The 20,966-nt window shown below is 46.0% G+C and overlaps 1 protein-coding gene and 2 pseudogenes across 2 annotated transcripts; 2 read left to right on the forward strand and 1 right to left on the reverse strand.

Annotated features, from left to right (window-relative positions):
• Positions 1-8,614: 8,614 nt before the first annotated feature.
• Positions 8,615-11,061, forward strand: LOC136493819 (probable pectinesterase/pectinesterase inhibitor 58; annotated as a pseudogene).
• A 4,217-nt stretch (positions 11,062-15,278) lies between these two features.
• On the forward strand, positions 15,279-17,323 carry LOC136492570 (uncharacterized protein At3g28850-like; annotated as a pseudogene).
• Positions 17,324-17,448: 125 nt separating this feature from the next.
• On the reverse strand, positions 17,449-20,722 carry LOC136492571 (binding partner of ACD11 1). Of its 2 annotated transcripts, XM_066488541.1 has the most exons (5): positions 20,398-20,722; positions 19,776-19,895; positions 19,334-19,409; positions 18,535-18,648; positions 17,449-18,019 (listed from the first exon to the last, which is right to left on the reverse strand). In XM_066488541.1, exons 2-5 carry the CDS (start codon positions 19,889-19,891, stop codon positions 17,591-17,593), a joined length of 735 nt encoding a protein of 244 aa, XP_066344638.1. In that variant the 5' UTR covers positions 19,892-19,895; positions 20,398-20,722; the 3' UTR covers positions 17,449-17,590. The 2 variants fall into 2 exon arrangements, with proteins under 2 accessions (XP_066344638.1, XP_066344637.1); XM_066488540.1 differs by lacking the exon at positions 20,398-20,722 and having other exon boundaries at positions 19,776-19,921.
• Positions 20,723-20,966: the final 244 nt, after the last annotated feature.

A 20,966-nucleotide genomic window follows, 5' to 3' on the forward strand; every position in this document is an offset into this window, starting at 1 on the left:
AGCTTATCATATCCTTTAGAGTCGGAAAATTATTCCCACTAGTCAGGTAAGTCTTGCGAGTATATTATGTACTCAGGGTTTATTTACCCTTGTTGCAGGTGCAACTTGAGGAGTAGTTATTGTGTGGAGGATTCTTCTAGTGGGCACAGATGGATCCTCGTATCTTATTGTTAAATGTTTATTTTAATTCCGCTGTTTAAATTTCACACTCTGAACTTGGTATTGTAATAATGTATTTCTGAGAACTCTTGTTGTATGAAATAGGACTAAGTATTCTAAGCTCGTTCTCATTATTGGATCCTGAAGGAAAAACATGGATTGTTCGAGTTCTCCCTTGGGGTGTGCTCGATGGAACCGACTGGTGTAGCTTACTTTCGGGGTGCTTAGTGTCTAGTGGAAGATGAGCGCCTCTGAAGGTGAGTTATTTTGGGTGGTTCTGCCACAACATCTCCTTGAGTCAGCGTGCCTACGTGGAGAAGCTGCTGGAGCGCGGCGGCATGGCGGAGTGCAAGCCGTGCGCGACTCCGATGGAGGAGCGGCTGAAGCTAAGCAAGCACAGCACTGCTGTGAAGGTGGACGCGACGCGCTACCGGAGAATCATCGGTGGGCTGCGCTACCTCACTCATACCCGACCAGACATTGTGTTCGCGATTGGGTACGTCAGCCATTTCATGAAGGACCCACGCGAAGATCACTGGTCGATAGTGAAAAGGTTGGTGCGCTACATCAAAAGGATGCTCAATCAAGCAATCATCTTCCCCAAGAGTGGCGGCAAGGGTGGGTTGCGGCTCACGGTGTTCAGTGAGGCACCCCAAGGCAAAGGAAGGTGAGCCGGAGCTCACTGTCTTTAGCGATACATACATGGCGGACGACATTGATGGACGATGGAGCACCTTCGGCGTGCTCATCTTCTTTGGAGCGTCCCCCATTGCTTGGCAGTCGCTGAAGCAAAAGATCGTGGCGCTGTCTACGTGTGTGGCGGAGTACGTCGCAGCGACCACGACGGCGTGCCAGGCTGTCTGGCTGCACCGGTTGTTGGGCTAGCTGGCCGGCGAGAAAGCTCACCCGCCAGCTCTGATGGTGGACAACCAACACGCCATCGCCCTCGCCAAGAACTCTGTCCTCCACGACCGGAGCAAGCATATTGACATGAAGTTCCACTTCCTCCGGGACTACATCGATGGAGGGCAGATCATCATCGAGTTCGTCGAGACCTGCAGACAGCTTGCTGACATCCTCACCAAGTCACTCGGGCGCCTGCGGTTCATGGAGTTGAGAAAGATGATTGGCATGGATAAGGTTAAGGCATCGGGTTAGCAGCAGGATTAAGGGAAGAATTGTAAGACATAATCTGCTGCCCCCCCCCCCCCCCATTTCTCCATTATTGGAGAATGGTCGGCTTGGCCGACCACTCCTTGTTGGGAGTTGGAGACAGATCGGCTCTGCCGACCAGCTCCTGTAGCTAGTAAGGCGGTAAGCCATAGTAGTAGTGGTTTACTTCAGCCATAAAGAGTGGAGATGGCTGAACTAAGCTTTGTACCTTAGGAGTAGGTAGTTGGTATACCCTTGTACTTTAGGAGTAGGTAGTTGGTGTACTCTGTACCTTAGGAGTAGGTAGTTGATGTACTCTTGTACTCCGGTAGTAGGTAGTTAGTGTACTCACCAACAACTATGTATCTGGTAGAGGTACAGCTAGAGTTATGTATATTCTATCCAAAGGCAATATAGCAAATCAGTTCAGTTTGTCATATTCAGAAGCAGAGCTTTCGATCAGCACTGGACTTGTGCTGTGTGTGAATCTCTAGTCATAATGAATAAGTAAGCTTATTGCTTGACAGTGCAGAGCAGCCTGAGGGACTAACATATGGTTTTTGGCCTTTTGGGATTTGGGAATATGAGTCATTGATTCTCTCGGTGTCGTCCCGTCTGAGCTAGCTTTTTTTCTGCCTTTATGCTGCATGCCCATTCAGCAGTTACGCACAAAGCCACAACAACTAGATCGACCACTGAGTTTGGGCACATTTTATACTAGCATGGAACTACTGGATTAGGTAGTGTGTTTTGCAATTGTTTATTGTATGATTGCTGTCATCGTCCTGTATTTAATATTGGTGAACATGCATGTAAGCTGCACCGACATGCACCATGCAGGACAACAGGCCGCTAGGGATCGAATACACCGTGCATCATGCCAATATGCTACTCCTACCAGCGCAGCACCTTTCGTGCTTCTTCACTGCCAGCAATCGTTGGATACTTGATCCAGCACGCGGATGGCTGACCTAGGCGCATCACACGGTTCCATCTCTTGCCCATAACGTAGCACCTTTTGTGCTTCTTCATTATGGCTGACATCCGGACCCCACTGTTCTATCTCTTGCCCACAGCGCAGCACTTTTTGTACGATATTTTTTTTGTTTGCCGAGCATGCCCGATCGGACACTCGGCAAAGTTTTTTTTTCATTTTTTTCTTCTCTTTTTTTTCCAGAAAAAGATTTTATTTCTTTGCCGAGTGTTTTAGATCTGAGCACTCGGCAAAGCTTTTTTTTTCTTCTTCTTTTTTAGAAAAAAGATTTTATTTATTTACCAAGTGTTTTTTTTTGACACTCGGCAAACCTCATCTTTGCCGAGTGTCTTTTTTTTTTGACACTCAGTAAAACCCCTCTTTGTCGAGTGTTTTTTTTACACTCGGCAAACCATACATTTGCCGAGTGTTTTTTTTTTGCCGAGTGTTTTTAGCGCAGCACTCAGCAAAGATCTTGTTCGTCGAGTGTCTGAGAGAATAAACTCGGCAAACATAAAAACACTCGGTAAATTTGAGGATTCCGGTAGCGATGATATCCCCAATTCAAAATTGACAGCTCATGCCCATTACGAATCTCGGCACCTACGTTTAATTTGGCCTCTATCTGTTAAACCTAGATTAACCACAAAAGGAAACTACAGGCCTAAGTGATGGATTTCTCTAGTGGCCTTTATACCTGAATTTGCTAACGGCTTCGTCAAGGTATCAGCAATGTCCCAGAGTCCAGAGAACTAAGGGGTGTTTGGTTTTTTAGTCGCTCTAAAAATTTATGTCACATCGAATATTTAGATACTAATAAAGAGCATTAAATATAGATTAATTACAAAACCAATTACAGGCTAATTTGCGAGACGTTTTTTAAGCCTAACTAATATGCCATTAACACATATTTACTGTAGCACCACGTTGTCAAATCATGAACTAATTAGGCTTAAAAGATTCATTCGTAAATTAGTCGTAAGTTATGTAATTAGTTTCGTAATTAGTCTATATTTAATACTCCATACATATGTCTAAATATTCGATGTGACAGGAATTTTAGGCGCCATATAGAAACAAACACCCCCTAAATATCATTTGTAAATACCTAAATGCACGTACCTGCTGATGAATGATAACGAGCTAGTCACATCACAAAATATGAGATATGACCGAAACCAAACATTCACATGAGGCAATCACTGTGCATCATTCACATGGTACTATGGTAGTTACCCAACTTTTTTGTACCATGCATATGCATTTTTTGTGCCCTGGCCACACCGATATATACTATATGTCAGTGTGTTTAATGAAAGTTCAGCGAGAACTACATGAAAACTTCCAAAGAAAAACCGAGATCTACATGTCGTTAATCTGAATTTATGTGCGTGGCCAGAAACCGAACGACGACGGCACATCAGCTAGCGCTCGATCTTCTGGATATAAGGGAATTTGTAGCTTATGGGCACTTTTTGCTAGCTCCATGTGCTTTCTGAGATTCCAAACCCGTACGCAGAGCTACTGAGTGCCGAGCAAAGGTCTCGTCGCCGGATTCCCTTCGCTCCTGCTGGTTAACCTAGGCTGTATCACGGCTAGGTGCATCCTCCACTCCATTCACTCCAAACAAGACCAAGAACCACGTACAATGCTCACAAGGCGGCGTCAGCTAGCTAGCTTGCTTAACTCTTTGGTCTAGACTTATAAATAGCAGCCAGCTCTGACCTCTCGTCATCAGCGGCGGATTAAACAAGCGAAGTGGTCCACGGGAAACGTAGCAAGAGTCCTGGTTGGTTGGTTGTCACCTGGAGTTCTCCACAAACTACTTCAGTAGCTACACACACACCTAGTTTAATGCACTGTGTTTGCATGTTTGTGTGGAGCTGTGTGTGTACATAGTAAAGTGTTTGGGGGAACTCTGGGTGGCAAGCAGCAATTTGTGCTAGCTAGCTAGAATTCTCCGACTGCAGCATGCACCTTTTTTTCTAAGTGCAGCATGTACAGATTGTACTACATCGACCAGCCTATGATATAAGATTGTTGGGGGTGGGGGGTGGGGTGGGGTGGGGGGGGTGCTATTAGGTTTGGTGTTCCGGGAAGTTCTCTACAAGCACTTCACGAGGCACTATTTTGAGAGCTCTTGTGAAGTGTTTGGGAAACTCTCGCTGCCACTACATTCGGAAATAGTATATCAAGTTTGGTGTCCCCAGGAGTTCTCTGCAAACACTTCACAAAGCACGTTTTTTAGAGCTTTTGTGAAGTGTTTGGGGGAACTCTCGGTGCCACTAATCATTTGCTAGATATTGGTCAGCTGCAAGCCACATGAGATGACTTAAGGAGGGGTCATGTTTTGAAAGAATTAGGTTTGGTGCCCCTAGGAGTTCTCTGCAAGCACTTCACAAGGCATCGTTTTGAGAGCTTTTGTGAAGTGTTTGGGGGAACTCTTGGTGTCACAAATCATTTGCATCTACTAGATGTTGGTCATGTGTCATGTGATATGAGTTGAAGGTCGGGGCATCGTTTTGTGTCACCCGGAGTTCCCTACAAGCACTTCACGAGACCTTGGCTTAATAAAGGGCCCTTGTGAAGTGTTTGGGGGAACTCTTGGTATCACGAAGCATTTAGTTATAGTAATATATGATGTCCACATGAATACCATGTGCAATACAACATTGAACAATGTTCGGTGTTACCATGAGTTCCCTTCAAGCACTTCACATGAGGCACCATTCAAATAACTATGTTTAGGATTAGGTGTAATGTGAAGTGTTTGGGGGAACTCTTGGTGATACTCAACATCCATACGCATCTTGAAGTTGGTGAAACTCAATGCTCATGTAAGTTCTCGATACCCCAACTCTGGAATCATGGTTTCAACTTCCAAGTTCCCTATATGCATGTGCTTTGTGAGCTCTACATATGTTTATTCATATGTTTTATATTTTTGACACTAATCTATGCCAATAGCTAGCGCTACTAGAGCCACATTCACTTTCACACTCATGTTGAGCTATAATATTTATACAAAAATGTAAAGCTCCAGGCACCTATTCTAGCTCAACCTTACGATACACAGGGTGGAGCCACACTGTGCAAATGTGCAATTATGTTCCTTCATAGGAGATGCCCCCATGGATCAAGTAAGATTGCTATATGTATGAATTTCCTTCTTTGCCCCTGAAATAGATCAACTATATCCATTTGATAATTTGTGTGATTCATCTAATGTGTCAACTAAATGGCATATCATGCTAGTTTATATTTAAAAAATGCGATGATAGTATCGTCTGCCCCCTTCCCCAAACAATTAGAAAAACTACTAGTCTACCATCATGGGTCCTCCCAGCTAATAATTAGTTGCATTAATTGGGGAATCCAAGTAATAACTTTTTTATTAGTTGGATCATTGGATGGTTGGGTAGTTCAATCAGGGTTTGGATTAGCTATAACTTTTCTTAGAAGCTGTCTATTAGCTCTAACTGATCCAAACATGATCTAGTTGTTAACGTGGCTTCTAAAAAAACCTTCACCTCAACCGCAATGTGCTACAAACATAATGGAATACAAATTGATGTTTAGAGTTACTAGAACATGCATGTAAGTAGTCGAATAGCCAGTAACCTTTTGCTTACCAGTTGCATATGCACGTTAGACGACATGTTATAGTATATATTTTCCTAATTTTGATCTCTATTATAATATTAAAAAAGTGAAGCATTGGACAATTACAGATCTACTAACCTTTCCCGCCGCAACATCAGCCTCCATAGGCTAGTGCATGAGCAGGCGGAGTTCCCCTTGCGCGCATGAACAGGCGAAGCTAGCGGTGTATCAGCAGCGATGGTTGCCAACGCCCCTAAGCGGCAACAAGACATGGCCCAACATGCCCACATCTTCTTCTACCCCTATCTGCTTCAGCTTATGCACGCAAGAAAGAAATGGTTATCAAAAGAGACTCAATCAACAGTTATCAAAAGAGAGAGACTCAATCAATAGTTTGATTTGTTTGTTGTGAAAGAAAGGGAGTATAACTAGGCAACATATCAGGTGCAAACCAACCAACCTGTGCAAAATTGAAAACTACCAATCAGGACCACTAGATGCTGATCCAATAGATGAGGTGAGGGGGCTTAAACGTAAAAAAAAGGCCGGTGGGTGGGGGGCTTAAGCGCAAAAAATCTCACCTCTCACCCTATCTATTGGATCAGCATCTAGTGGTCCTGATTGGTAGTTTTCAAGTTTGCACCACCTGGTACGTTGCCGTATAACTATCTAGGAAAGAAGAGAACGGAGAAGGATAAGGGCAGCGGAAAAGAAAGATTAAATAAGTAGGCTTATATATGGCAATAAGCAAGTCCTATCCACCAATGGTTAAAAATTGTAGTCCTAAAAAAAGACAACCTTTCCTAGTTATATTGCTCCTTTAATTCTTACATATATTTCATGATAATAAAAAGTTAAAGTCCAAATGCACAACATCAGTCTAGTTCCGAGATATATTGGATTCGGTGCAACGCACGAACACATTTGCTAGTACGAATAAATTCCCATTAATGATGGACAGAACTATTTCCCATATATATTTCCATTAGTTGAACTACTCACTTTGTATCCGTATGTTCCTTTTTGCTTTTGTGTAGCATGTTGGTTTATGTTATATACAGTAACTAATTACATTTTTCATCTCTCATGCATATTTTTGATTCGCACATACAGGTAACAAGTACTCCATCCGTTTTTCCCAAAAAAGTGCAACTCTCATTTTTAAAGAGTTAAATAATTTTAAATTTGGTTAAATCTATAAAAGAAAATATTAACATTTATGATAAGAATAAGCATCATCAAATTAATAGTAGAATATATTTTTCATAATATACTCTACTTTCTATAAACTTAATCAAACTTTAATTTTTTTTTACTTGGTTTGAATCTAGAATGTTTTTGACTCATGGAGCACCTAGGACTGCTCAGTGCCTTACGCACTGGTGCGCAGACCTGAAGGCTAGGTCAGTAAAAGGTGAATTTCCTCTTTTTTTTGAGAGAGAGAGACAGAGAGGTGAGTTTCCATTACTTTTTTTAGTGGAGTGAGTTTCCATTACATGTTCAGCTTTTTCTCTCTCGAATATGTAAGAGAATTGCGTATCGGTAGAGAGAGTTTAAGAATACAAAGGAGTTCCGGCATTAAGCCAAGCCGGTTACAGGTTTAAAGGCTACATCTTGAAGGTGACATTTTACTTCTTCTTCTTCTTCTTCTTCTTCTTCTTCTTCTTCTTCTTCTTCTTCTTTTTTTTTTTTTGAGGAAAGGTGACATTTTACTTGTTCAGCTAAACGGTGCCGAAGCGCCGCGGCCCATGTTAAGAGTTGGACAGCTCGAGACTAGTGCGGGCCTTCGGGGAACGCGCATGCAGGCACGGGCCCTTTTCGCCAAGAGAAAGCCCATCAAGGGGCTTGCACTTGTTGGATTGGATTTGGATGCAGTATCATTGTGCTTCGTGCTGCACGAGGCTTTCAGTTTCATCAGGCTTTCAGCAGTCTAGCATAGCGTGCATCGACTTCAATCGATCTGCTCTACAAGAACGTATCTATATATCATTCGTATGATCATCTTGTGCTGTAATCCTGTGCTTTTGTCCATTTGAACCTGTGTGCAAGGGTGACGTGACTTGCTGACACCGACAGTGTTTTCCTTCTGTTTCAGTTTTCTGTCGCTTATTGCACTAATGCCTTCTAATTTCTAAACCTTGCTACTACATCGGCTCTGAAGTCTGAATAAATGCAGAGCACGCAGACAACAATGCCCTGTTCGCTTGCTCATAAGCCATGGCTGAAAATACTGTTGGCTGATTTGTTGTGAGAGAAAAATACTGTTCATTGACTGAAAAAGTACGGCTTATAATGGTTTTCTCGATTGTTGTGATCCTAATGAGGCTCAAATATGAAAGATGATCAAACAATGAGAAAATCTTATGTTGTCCAAAGAACAACAAAAAAAAACTAGGCATCTGAAATATAGGAGAAGCGATTTATGTAACTGATCTCCAATGAAATGAATCAGGAGGGAGATTGAACATGGGCTTTTCTCCTCCGTGAAAAAAAATATCAGGAGGGAGACCTTTTCCTGTCCATCACTAGAACCATGAAAAGAAAACAATGGTAACCACGATGGAGAGGGAATTCCGATGGAGAGAGACTGGCATGCAAACCAGTCGAAGCCAGTAGCCTAAAACAGTCGGAACCCCACACCAAAGCAGGGTGCTTCAGCCAAGAACTGCTCGTGTCCACACGCTACGCCGGGGACGCCGCTCGGACCTCCGGCGCCGGGCTTATAACCGCGACGCCTCGTCTTCTCAGCTAACACCCACTCCACTCCACCCCCCCTCTTCCCGGTGACGTGATCGTCAGCCATGGCCAACAGAGTCGCCGTCGCCAGCGTCATCGCCGCGGTGGGCATCGTGGCCGTGATCGGCACCATCGCCGCGGTGACCAGCGCCAAGAAGGTGGACGACAACGACGCCGTTGGCATGTTCTCCAGCGTGAAGCTCTCCACGGTGTGCGCGTCCACGCTGTACCCGCAGAAGTGCGAGCAGAGCCTCAAGCCCGTCGTGAACGACACCTCCGATCCGGAGGACGTGCTCCGGGCCGCGCTCAACGTGGCGCTGGACGAGGTCGCCGCCGCCTTCCAGCGGTCCGCACACATCGGCAAGGGCGCCACGGACAACCTCACCAGGAATGCCATGGACGTGTGCAAGAAGCTCCTTGACGACTCCACCGAGGACCTCAGGGCCATGGCAAGGCTCAAGCCCGAGGACGTGGTGCGCCACGTCAAGGACCTCAGGGTCTGGGTCTCCGGCGTCATGACCTACGTCTACACCTGCGCCGACGGATTCGAGAAGCCCGAGCTCAAGGAAGCCATGGACAAGGTGCTGCAGAACTCCACCGAGCTCAGCAGCAACGCGCTCGCCATCCTCACCCGCCTCGGCGAGCTCCTGCCGGAGGAAACCAAAGCTCTGAACGCCACATTGGCGGGTGCGGGGCACGGCCGCCGGCTTCTTGGCTGGCAGATGGGCGAGGCCGAGGAGATGACCAGCGGCGGCGGCCGCGGGCTTCTGGCCGTCGATGACAAGATGGACGAGATCGCGGACGTGGCGAGCACAAACCGGAAGCTCCTGTCGGACACGCTGGACGAGATCGCCGGCATGTCCCACGGCGCAAACGGCCGGCGCCTGCTTAGCACCTTGTGGTCTCAGATAACCAGCGCCCAGGGAGAGGACGTCCTAGACCGCCAGCAAAAGCTGGGCGTGTCGCCCGACGACGAGACCGATCACGCTGCCCGGCGCAACCTTCTGTCGACCGAGCTCGAGAGCATCGCCAGCACGTCCGCTGAGGCGAACCGCCAGCTTCTCGCAGCGGAGGAGCTCCCCGACGAGCTCGACGGTAAACGCCAGCTGCTGTCCCGGACGCTCATGGGGATCGACGAGGCGGCCACCGAGGCTAAGCGCCAGCTTGATGAGGCGATGGAGAACACAATGTCCGGCGACCATCCTGAGCACAGGGTACTGACCACGGGCCTCATCGGCACGTTCGACGAGATCCAAGACGGGCGCAGCCAGGTGCCGCCCGGCGACTTTCCCAAGTGGATGCCCGCCACCCAGCGGAGGCTCCTGCAGCTGCCCAGCCTGCAGAAGCCCAACAAGGTGGTGGCCCAGGACGGGAGCGGAGACTTCAAGACCATCACCGAGGCCATCGCCGCCGTGCCCAAGACCTTCGAGGGCCGCTTCGTCATCTACGTGAAGACCGGCATGTACAAGGAGTACGTCACCGTCCCCAAGGACATGGCCAACATCTTCATGTACGGCGACGGGCCGACGAAGACGGTGGTCACCGGCGACAAGAGCAACACCGGCGGCTTCGCCACCATCGCCACGCGCACCTTTTCTGCGGAGGGCAACGGATTCATCTGCAAAGTCGATGGGGTTCGCCAACACGGCGGGGCCCGAGGGTCACCAGGCGGTGGCGATGCACGTGCAGGGCGACATGTCGGTGTTCTTCAACTGCCGGTTCGAGGGGTACCAGGACACGCTGTACGTGCACGCGAACCGGCAGTTCTTCCGCAACTGCGAGGTGCTGGGCACGGTGGACTTCATCTTCGGCAACTCGGCGGCGCTGTTCCAGAACTGCCTGATGACGGTGCGCAAACCCGGGGACAGCCAGTCCAATATGGTGACGGCGCAGGGGCGGACGGACCCCAACATGCCCACGGGCATCGTGCTCCAGGGCTGCCGCATCGTGCCGGAGCAGGCGCTCTTCCCCGTCCGCCTCACGGTCCCCAGCTACCTCGGCCGGCCGTGGAAGGAGTACGCGAGGACGGTGGTGATGGAGAGCACCATCGGCGACCTCATCAGGCCGGAAGGGTGGGCGGAGTGGATGGGCGACCTCGGCCTCAAGACGCTCTACTACGCCGAGTACGCCAACACCGGCCCGGGCGCCGGCACCAGCAAGAGGGTCAACTGGCCAGGCTACCGCGTCATCGGCCAGGCCGAGGCCACGCACTTCACCGCCGGCGTCTTCATCGACGGCATGACGTGGCTCCAGAGCACCGGCACACCAAACGTCATGGGCTTCACCAAATAAATGATCGAATTTCTTCTTTTTTTGCAGTGATTTTTTATCTTTTTGCAGTAGTATGTTGCATGCATGCGATGGTACGTGTGTCATCATGCATTTGCAGCATGCTTTTTTTTTTGGGTTTGTCAGGGAACGGCTAGCTTCTTTTGTTATATCTGGAAGCTCCTGTGCACGCATGCACGGTGAATAGGGTGATCTATGTTACTAGTGTACGTGGAGCTAGCTTGATAGGAATAAAATATCAGTCAGATGAGAGCGTGACTGAGAGAGAAAGACAGCTTAAGAAAGAATTAAGCAAGTTCAGGATTACCTTTTTGTATTCTATTATTAGAATGTTAACACTATATTAATTCCACTGGTTTTTCCATGTACGTTTAGCTTATTTAATTTAATTTTCAAGAGTTTAACTATGTATAGTTATATTATGGAGGGGAGATTATTCATGATTTGCCACAATACCTACTATATATTTGTGCCATTTTAGGATAAATCAATTATAATCTGGCCTCAAACTCACAAATGCACCTAGTCTCTGAGCTTAATATTTTCTGTATATGGATTAAATTAACAATGACAATATGTTTGTTGGAAAAACAACACCGATAATAACACTAACATTTCAAAAGTTAAAGAATACAGGAGGTTTCAAACCCATTAAAATGATGTATGGACATGAAAATAATGATTTCATAAAAACATCAAAAAATACAAAATGCACTAAAATTCCAGAGTAATCAAAATGATTGGTAATTACAAAATTATATAGGCCCGCCTAGAATTAGGGCTGCTACTTCATAATAACCCATCGATTGGAAGCGGTTGTGCATGCATACACGGTGAATATAGGTACGGTGACCAGTGATCTATACATGTGCAGCTTGAGGAGAGGTGAAGGAAAACAATGTATGTATATAAATTAAGTATCAGGTGAGAACGAAAGAGAAAGATTGCTCAAAGAATAATTTAATCAACAAGCTCAAGGTTACATTTTTTATATTCTATTAGAATGTTAACATTATATTAATCCTACCAGGTTGTTCATGTATATGTCTAATTTCTTTTGCAAGAGTATATCTATAATATGGACGGGAAAGTCTTGATCTGCCACAATGCTATTTCTGCCATTTTCTGGAAAAAAAAAACACTCCTAAACTTGTGTCAAACTCATATACTTTGGAATCTTGATTCTTGAAGAACCGGAACAGGTGACCAGTGGGGCTAGTGAACAGGAGCCTAAATTTTTCTTTTCCCACGAACCTCTCGAGTATCGAGCAACGCTAGCCAAGTACTCGTAGTCATGGCAGACTACAACCCTATAAACTAGGCTAGAAGGAAGTGGAAGCTATCATAGATGAATAATAAAGAGGAAAATTGAGTATTGCCATGTCAAAACAAGTTGTTTTGTAGTTTTGAGCTTGCAAAATTCAGAAGAAAAATGTCGAAACCCAATCAAATGACCTCCAAAAATCATGATATTTTTTCCTAAAAAATCATGATATTTTGTTGAGCGCTCCACAACTTCATAAAGATCATTTCCACAAGATATCGACAGCATCCACCATATCCTCGCCTACGACACCGGGCTCGACTTCCAGCTCGTCGGCGCCACCAAAGCCGACCACCGTGAGGTGGCACGGCGTCCCGGTGCTAGAGGTGGCGCACGCGTCCATGCGCGGCATCCCGACGGCGCAGGTGGTCAACCAGGGTATGCCCACCCCTTCCCTGCTCTCCTTTCTATGCGAAAAAACGGACACCTAAGTGGGGAATGTAACGCGGGCAACATGTTCGACAAAATGTGTCTCCATGCTAGCAAACCTTAGTGGTCGTGTCCTCGTATACAATGCATTTTTTCCATTCAATTTATATTGTATAAATAATATCTCACTAATGCCATATTTGTTGCTGTTCCTAGATATTTTTAAATGGTTTATCAGACTCTACACGGAGATGTTGTATATACACTTGTGTGATGGCATAATAAAAATTGAACATGTGTTATATTATTATTATTATAAAAATGACACTTTCAGTGTTTTGTTCATAATATTTCGTTTTGTAACCATTCATAACTATTACACGTGTATGTTCTTAAAACCATGAGTTTTGTTGACTTTCCCCACGTTTCTCATGTGCCAATGTGGGATCAACCGAATTAGCACCTGCATAATTACGAACATAAATTACTTGAATAAAACCAACGAAGCAAGTTAGCAATAATAGTGAACAATAGTGCTAAACAACACCATACCAGTGGTCGTGGGATGGCACGATCGTAGTGCGTTGGTTCCGCGCATTCACGAGGATAGCTCCTTTGTATTTTCCATTGTTACACCAGGGTTATTAGTTTGTGAGCACGAAAGAAATGGATATCGGAGATTTCTTCTTGCCAAGATAAAACATTATCTTAGCCGCATCACGGAAAGGTCTATAAGTAGAGTTTGTGAGCCTGCGACGCCGCGCACTCAATGACTGTGTTAAATTCATAAACTTTGCTTTTTGATTAAATATCACTTTAACGTTGGTATTTAATTTTTACAGTATTGTTATCATCTTCAAAACATGGAAGTTCACCAAACCGGCCCGGCCTGTTTGAGTTCAGCCCGGTGAACTAAGGAATAGCAAAACTTGATCAAACAAACTCCACAAATTACGAAAATTGATTGAGGTGTTCACAACGTCATATATATTACTCTCCACCAAAAATCACTTCAATTGGAGCAAGTCACCAAAACCGGCATTTTGCCTAGAAACAACGAGCTCCTCCCCAAGAAAAATCTAAAGTAGATCCAAATAGTTCCTTGAATTGTGAAACTTTGCACACACCTTTCCTAACACATGCCGTAGGTGTTCCCAAGAGATCTTACTAAAAATATTGAACTTTCCTCACTAATTTCACGAATATCGAGAAAACTAAAGAAAAGGAGACACTTCAAATTCATGGAGCTCAGTGCGGGATTTGTTAGGGAATCACCTTAGACTTGCTCAAGTATGTACTAGCACAAAAATCCCTGAAGAAATATGATCCAAATCGTAGTAAAATCATTTATGAATGAAAAATCCAAAAAACAGCTCCAAAATTTCCAAAAGAAGATAAAAGGTCAAGACTCGAGGGAGATGAAGTTTATTTAACTCAAGCTGCTAGAATTGGGGCGCTCTAACCTCCATAGTGGATTGGAATTCGGAATACCTTCTAAAGCAAACCGACAATCACCACACTTCCAACACAATGTGATTTTCAGAACAAGCCTAGCATTGGGGGGGGGGGGGGGGGGGGGGGGGGGAGCGCACTCACTAGTGGGCTCTAGGGGGCCTAGTAATCTTCCTATCAATGAGCATTGAAACTTAAATCGACTTAATTTCCATAACTAATATACTTTAATAAAACCTCATATTTAGTAAGTCGTCCCGATTAGGAGAATTTGTAGTTTTAAATTTGATTTGGAACAACCTAATAAATAAAACTATTTATACCATGATATCAATTTATAAGTGCTATTTTGACTTTGGGTGCTCAGGGGCATATCCAAAAGGAAGAGGAAGAAATGAGGAAGCATGGGGTTGACGAACCCCTATGCAGCATTCACCATTGCACTAAGTTCGGATTCATCAAAGTAAGTTACTAATATAAGTTCAGACAAAAGTTCAAACAAAGAAATGACCAAAATAGGAGATCAAAATATCAAATTTGGTGGTAAATGTGGCATTCCATTTTGTATGAGGTTATTTTTCTAAGCTAGTGGACCAATTATATAAATAACCTTATGACTTTTTTCCAACCAAAATTTACATAATTCTTCTTCTTTTTGTCAAAGAGAGAATTTCTTTTTTACTATTTTGGATTTGACTTTCTTGTCCTATCGAGGGAATTGCATATGCCGTAGACTAAAAAATATACGCTCTCACAAATATCAAGTCAAACTAGACTACATATACATATTTCTTTTTTTACTATTTTGGAGTATATAGATTTTCAGGACAACTTTTTTTTGCCAGCAGATACTATCTTTAAGAAATTGTCGAATCTAATGTTAGCTAGAATGCATCCCTAGGAGTACTAGTAGTAATAATAATCCACAAAGTATTTTTATCAATATATCTCATTTTTTCCAATTTTAAAGAAGTATATTTCATATCATCTAATCTAATTAATGTCCGTTATTACATAAAGATATTATTAGTGATATTAAAAAAAGATCCTTTCTTCATTTCGTCAATTCCATTCATTTCTTTAATTTCTATAAATAAATCAAATCTCCTCCTTCGTGCACACCATCTCCAACAAGCTACTAGGAGTAGGAGTATATTCAGCGCTTCAATAATACGAAAAAAAAATAAAAGGAAACGAAAGCTAGAAATTGAAGTCCTGGTCGGCGCAGTTGGCCTTTCTGGCTTCACCTCCTATTTTCGTCAGTTCCGTTCTTGTTTTCCGCCGTTTCATCATGGACTAATTAAGCTAAGCCAAACTGCTGGATCCCCTTCTTCCTTGAAAACCGCATCACCTTCAGGTTTCTGCACCTCCATGAATCCCATTCTTCGTCTCGCCATTATCCAGCCTCCAGAGCTCTAGATCCTTTGGTTGCAACTGCATCGTGGATTTGCGGTGCCGTTGATCGAGCCGTGCGTGCGCATGTGCACGTGAGCGCGGACGACGCAGGCGGCAGGCTAGCGCGCGCCCTCGCCGTTGCGACGTGATCCGGCGATGGGGTGCGCAACCTCCACCGAGGCGAGGAGCGACATGGTGTGGGTCGGCGCCGACGCCCGCACGCGGCGGAGCTTCTCGCTGCCCTCCGTCGACCGCCAGCGGCTGCGGTTGAGGGCCGTGTCGATGCTCGGCACCCTCGGCCTCGCCGGCAGCGCCCGTTACTCGGGCACGTGCAGGCACGCGACGCTGTCGGTGGAGGAGATGATGAAGAGCGACAACGACCACGCCGCGGACGCGGTGCTCCTCGGCGACGACGCGGCGAAGCGGCCCCTGACCCTGAAGCCCCGCACGCCGACGCTGACGCCGCCCAACGAGCCCGAGGTGATCAACGCGTGGGAGCTCATGGCGGGGCTCGAGGACGACGTGCCGACGCCGCGCGCCACGTACAAGAGTCTGCCACTCGATGAGTCGCCGCAGGAATTCGCCTCGGTGGCGCCGCCGCTGCCGCAGTGGATGCAGGCCGACATGGACATGCCCGTCGCCTTAGACTTCGACCCGGAGGTACTGTCCGGATTCCGGGAGGCTCTAGAGGGCACGCAGCCGTCGTCGGATCCTGCAGGTTGTCTCGTCCGCCGAAGACGAGACACCCAGGGAGCAGGAGCGGAAGGACAGGAAGGACGCGGACGCATGTGACATGCCAATGTCTCCGCCCACCGGCGACATGCCGGAGCTTTCCGGCCTTGTCCGTGCCCGCATCATCGCGTTCCAAGAGAAGATCGAACGGAGACGAGGCAAGGGCCGCGACGCCAAGGTGTCGCCGCTGTCGCCGCCGGGTGGCGAGCGGAAGGCGGTGGTGTACTTCACGAGCCTCCGCGGAGTGCGCAAGACGTTCGTGGACTGTTGCGCCGTGCGCAGCATCCTGCGCAGCTACGGCGTGCGCCTGGACGAGCGCGACGTCTCCATGAACGCCGTCTTCAAGGTCCGAGCTCGCGGAGCTCCTCGGGCCAGGTTTCGCAGGCGCCGCGCTCCCGCGCGTGTTCGTCGACGGCCAGTACCTCGGCGGCGCCGAGGACGTGCACTTCCTGCACGAGGCGGGCGAGCTCGGGCGCGCCCTGGAGGGGTGCGAGGCCGCGCCCTCGCGGAAGCTCGGGTACATGGAGGCGTGCGCCGCCTGCGGCGACGTCCGGTTCGTGCCGTGCGAGACGTGCTACGGCAGCTGCAGGATCTTCGTCGAGGACGACGACGAGGGCGACAGGTATCACGACGTCGGCGAGTTCCGGCGGTGTCCCGATTGTAATGAGAATGGCCTCGTCAGATGCCCCGTTTGTTGCTGCTGATGCTTGTGCTGCGTACGCTATGGTAGATTAGTTGTTTTTTTTTTTGTCTGTACTCTGTAGTTTGTACAGTGTGGAGAGCATTATAACATAATTTTGATAGGAACAGGACCCTTATAATAATTCCGTGCCTAGTGCCTACACTGTTTTTCATGTGTGAAAATAAAGGAATTCCAAGAGAAACTGCTCAGCTTGTTGATGATCCTAAAAACTGTTGAAAAAGGGATGGAACATTTTTGCTCGGGCATCAGAAACATTATATTCGTAATTAGAACACTTTTCTAGGGGAGAACAATTGTTTGGTCATTGTCATTCCAGATTACAGATTTCTCCAGCTGCAGTCAAACTAAGTGGCCTTTTCATCATGAAGGGTAAAATGGTCAGTAGTTGCAAGGATTGTTGATAGATAAACAAAATCTGAATAACATCTGATAACTGGACCATAAACAAACGAGAGGCATACCAAGAGGGAAATAAAGTCAAAAGAAAAGGAGCTAATCCACCGATGCAAGGGAAGGCAGTACTCAACAGCAATGCAAGAATATGAAATGAGCACAAAGTCAGAAACGTGAATGCACGATCACTTGACTCCATTTGCAATAATCAAACTTAATATACATCGAACAACATCACTTGAAGTATCGTATTAAGGTGTTCGTCCTCCTGTTTAGTAACTGAAGGATGGATTGTATATTTATTTTTCACTTAACTCTGCCTACCATGAGCGGCCAGATCTGCCGCGGCCTTGGCAGCCCTAGTAAGAGCATCAGACAACATCATGGCTCCTGCAGAGAAGTAGCTGCTGGTGACGATGCCATTTACCATCTTAGCTGCCGTTCTTCCAGTGGCAGTAGCAACCGTCTTGGTTGTCTCTGTAACGTGATATGTCTCGTCGACTGATCGCATCGCACCAACACCAGCATTGACCCTGTCAGTTAAACCGATTCTCTTGCTCAGCTCTGCAGCCCTGGCTGCAGCTGCAGCTGTTAATCCATAGGACTCATCAAAGGCTTTAGCCTTAGCCAAAGCATCCTTGCTGAGCACGTACCCCTTTGCTAGCATCGTCTTCATGGTATCTTGAGCCACTGTAAAAGCTTCCTGCGGAGTACTGTTGTACTGGCATGTTTGGTAGTTCTGTTCATAAAAAATTAAACATCAGCCCTACATTTGGGATTGGGAGAACGAGGATTATTTTGAGAATCTAGACTAGTTTATCTTAAAATGTCCATGCTGGAATGAGATAAGCTTCCTTCTTTTTTCCTCAGTTCTAATCACTGTGCATCTCTAAAGTGTGAAAACCACATTTTAACTCATCCGTCATGTAACAGAAAGATGAGCATAACCAGGTGATTTGGTAAGTTACATGGCAAAAAAGTTATATTGCCACTTATGCAAAAGAGCATCTGCGCTTATTAACACCAAGGACGCCACTCCAAGCAGCTAAATTAGCATGATTGGTGTGATGCAAATCATGTGTGTGACTAGAGATAATTTGCTTCGACGCCAATCCACTAAATCCAATAAATTGTCATCTAATGAGAAAACTGGTTGCTCAAGGCAGAAATGAATTATATTCACAAAAATGCTTCCTTGTCCTAGTTGACTACTATTAACTATGCACAAAATTAGTAGAATGGCGAGATGCATACCCTGTATTCGATTTCCTCTTCAATCTCCCAAGTTGGCCTGTCCCAGAAATTAAAAGTCTCCTCAGGTTGTCCCCAATAAGTTATGCATACCGGCTGATCCACAATAGTAGCCCCCTATCGAAGATGCAAAGTGTTGTCAGGGGCACAACCAAAAAAAAAAACAAGGTACTTGCTACCCAGGAGACTTGTTGATAAAGTAGTTCGGTAAAGAAGTATACGGGCATACGGCCAGCTTCCAGGTCACTCCAAAGCAAAGAACAAACTGAATTATGTCAAACTGAAAAGATTGGGTTTCACTACCCAAAGATGTACACAATCTTGAAGTGTGTAGAAGACTGACATTGCACTTTTTTCGGGGGTGGGGGTGGGGTGGGTGGGTGGGGGGGGGGGGGGGGGGGGGGGTCAATATCCATTAAAGAATTGAGATAGTTTGGATAGAGATGAATGGGACATCACATGTAAAATTGCATGTGTACATAAAGCTTTAGGGCCTCTTCGGTATAGAAAGAGAAACTTAATCTAAAAGAATTTTTCCTCTGAATGGTGTACACACTAAAGAGAGGCTCAAGAACTTTCCTGCTTTATAGGAAAATCATTTTTGAAACTTAATCTAAAAAGTTTTTTTCGTCTGAATGGTGTACACACTAAAGAGAGGCTCAAGAACTTTCTTGCTTTATAGGAAAATCATTTTATCAGTAAGTCAACTGAGAGAACATGAAGCCATCATCGGTATCAGGCACATCAAGAGTGGTACATTTAATTTCTGTGGAAAACATTGTTGTCAAAAAAGACAACTTACACTGAGCAATACTGCAGTTTCCAAGGCAAAGCGTTCCTTGAATGTCACATAAGCAGTGGCGCCATAATCTTGTGATCTGTAGTGTTTAAATTCACCATGAAGTTGATGACAAGGGCGTGTCATAAATTTTTTTTTTTGAATTGTGAGCCAGGGTACTCCAGAGATAAGATCATTCTATGAGGTAAATTTATAATAAGCATGGTATGTCAATATTTGTTCAACACACGGATATCAAAATAACAAGCATAGTTTTTTTGTGGACCAAATATTTTTTTTACCAAGAATGTTTGAGTGGGCAGAATATGCCACAGATAACAATTATCCTTTTCTGTTAACAAAGTTAAGATGTCATTTATCTACTATATGAAAAGTGAGTGAGATACATACAATTTGCTTTCTCTAAAAAAAAGGAGAGAGAGAGAGAGAGAGTAAAAAAAAACACCTGATAAGTTCTATGTGCTCAATAGGACCAGAGAACGAAAAGAACTCATGAAGATCACTTTCAGATACTCTGCTCGAGAGGTTAGTGACTTGTACAGTGTGCCCTGTTTCAGTCATGATTCTGGAAGTCATCAAACAGAAAAAAGTCAAAATTTTAGTATTTCCTGTGATATACATGTGAAATTGGATAGGCACAGTAGTTTTTTACTTTAGTCAGTAGGATATGTAACATCATTACAAGCACCAAGTAGTTTCTGCTTGTGTATCTCATTGCAAAGAACCTTTAGGTTGACCTTATTGTATCCTGTCTATAGCTACTGTCCTAAATAGGGTGTATAAGGGTTACAGATTATGCAAACGGAAACTAAATTGAACAGGTCTGAATAGAACTAGGCCACAACGTAACTCAACACAGAAGGGGAAATTGAAGTCGCAGCCATATCACAAACAACCTAGGAAACGCAACAATAGGCACACAATCCGATCAATCCAGGCCCTCCTCTGACAAACCGACACAGAAATCCGACGCGCCAGTCGCCAGAGGGAAATCACCCCTGAAGCAACCACAAATGAACCAAAAACCACAGCAATTCAGGGCAAGGCGAGCGAGGAAGCAGCCTTACTCTTCTCTTCCCGTCGACTCCTGGCGCCCCCACCCAGCTCGGCAGTCGGCACCGCTAGGTTTGGCGAGGCTTCCCGCACCAGCACCCGCACTCCACCCACCGCACAAGCGCAGAGTGGCCCGTCAAAATCGCCTGATGAGCCCGTCGTCGCGGCGTTTAGTGGCGTGTGGGGCAAGGGCGCGACCTCGATCTCCCACCCACCTACTGTACTAATCAACCGGGGTTCGCTTCCGCACACGCGCGCGCACACAGGATTGCCCCTTCCCCCTCGGCAGTTGGGAGCTGGGACGAGGGGGCACGACGCCAGGGGAGAGGACGGTGGGGGTGGCGTGGCGCTGGCGTGGCGTTCTCGAGATCGGAGTAGGTAGTGGACTGGCACTGGTCACTTGGTCCACGGCTGTCGGCTCCGACTCCCAAGCGCTTTGGACGTGCGGTGTCGGCGCCTCGGCGGGCAGCTGTAGTTGGGCTCGTCAAAGGAAAAGGGCTCTCTTTTGGGCCTGGGCCGTTTGTGGGCTGGTGAAGGATCATGGGCCTTGATGAGTTTCAGAAGCCTTCGTATGATTCATTCG

This window comes from Miscanthus floridulus, chromosome 11 (assembly GCF_019320115.1).
Source record: "Miscanthus floridulus cultivar M001 chromosome 11, ASM1932011v1, whole genome shotgun sequence".
Lineage (NCBI taxonomy): Eukaryota > Viridiplantae > Streptophyta > Magnoliopsida > Poales > Poaceae > Miscanthus > Miscanthus floridulus.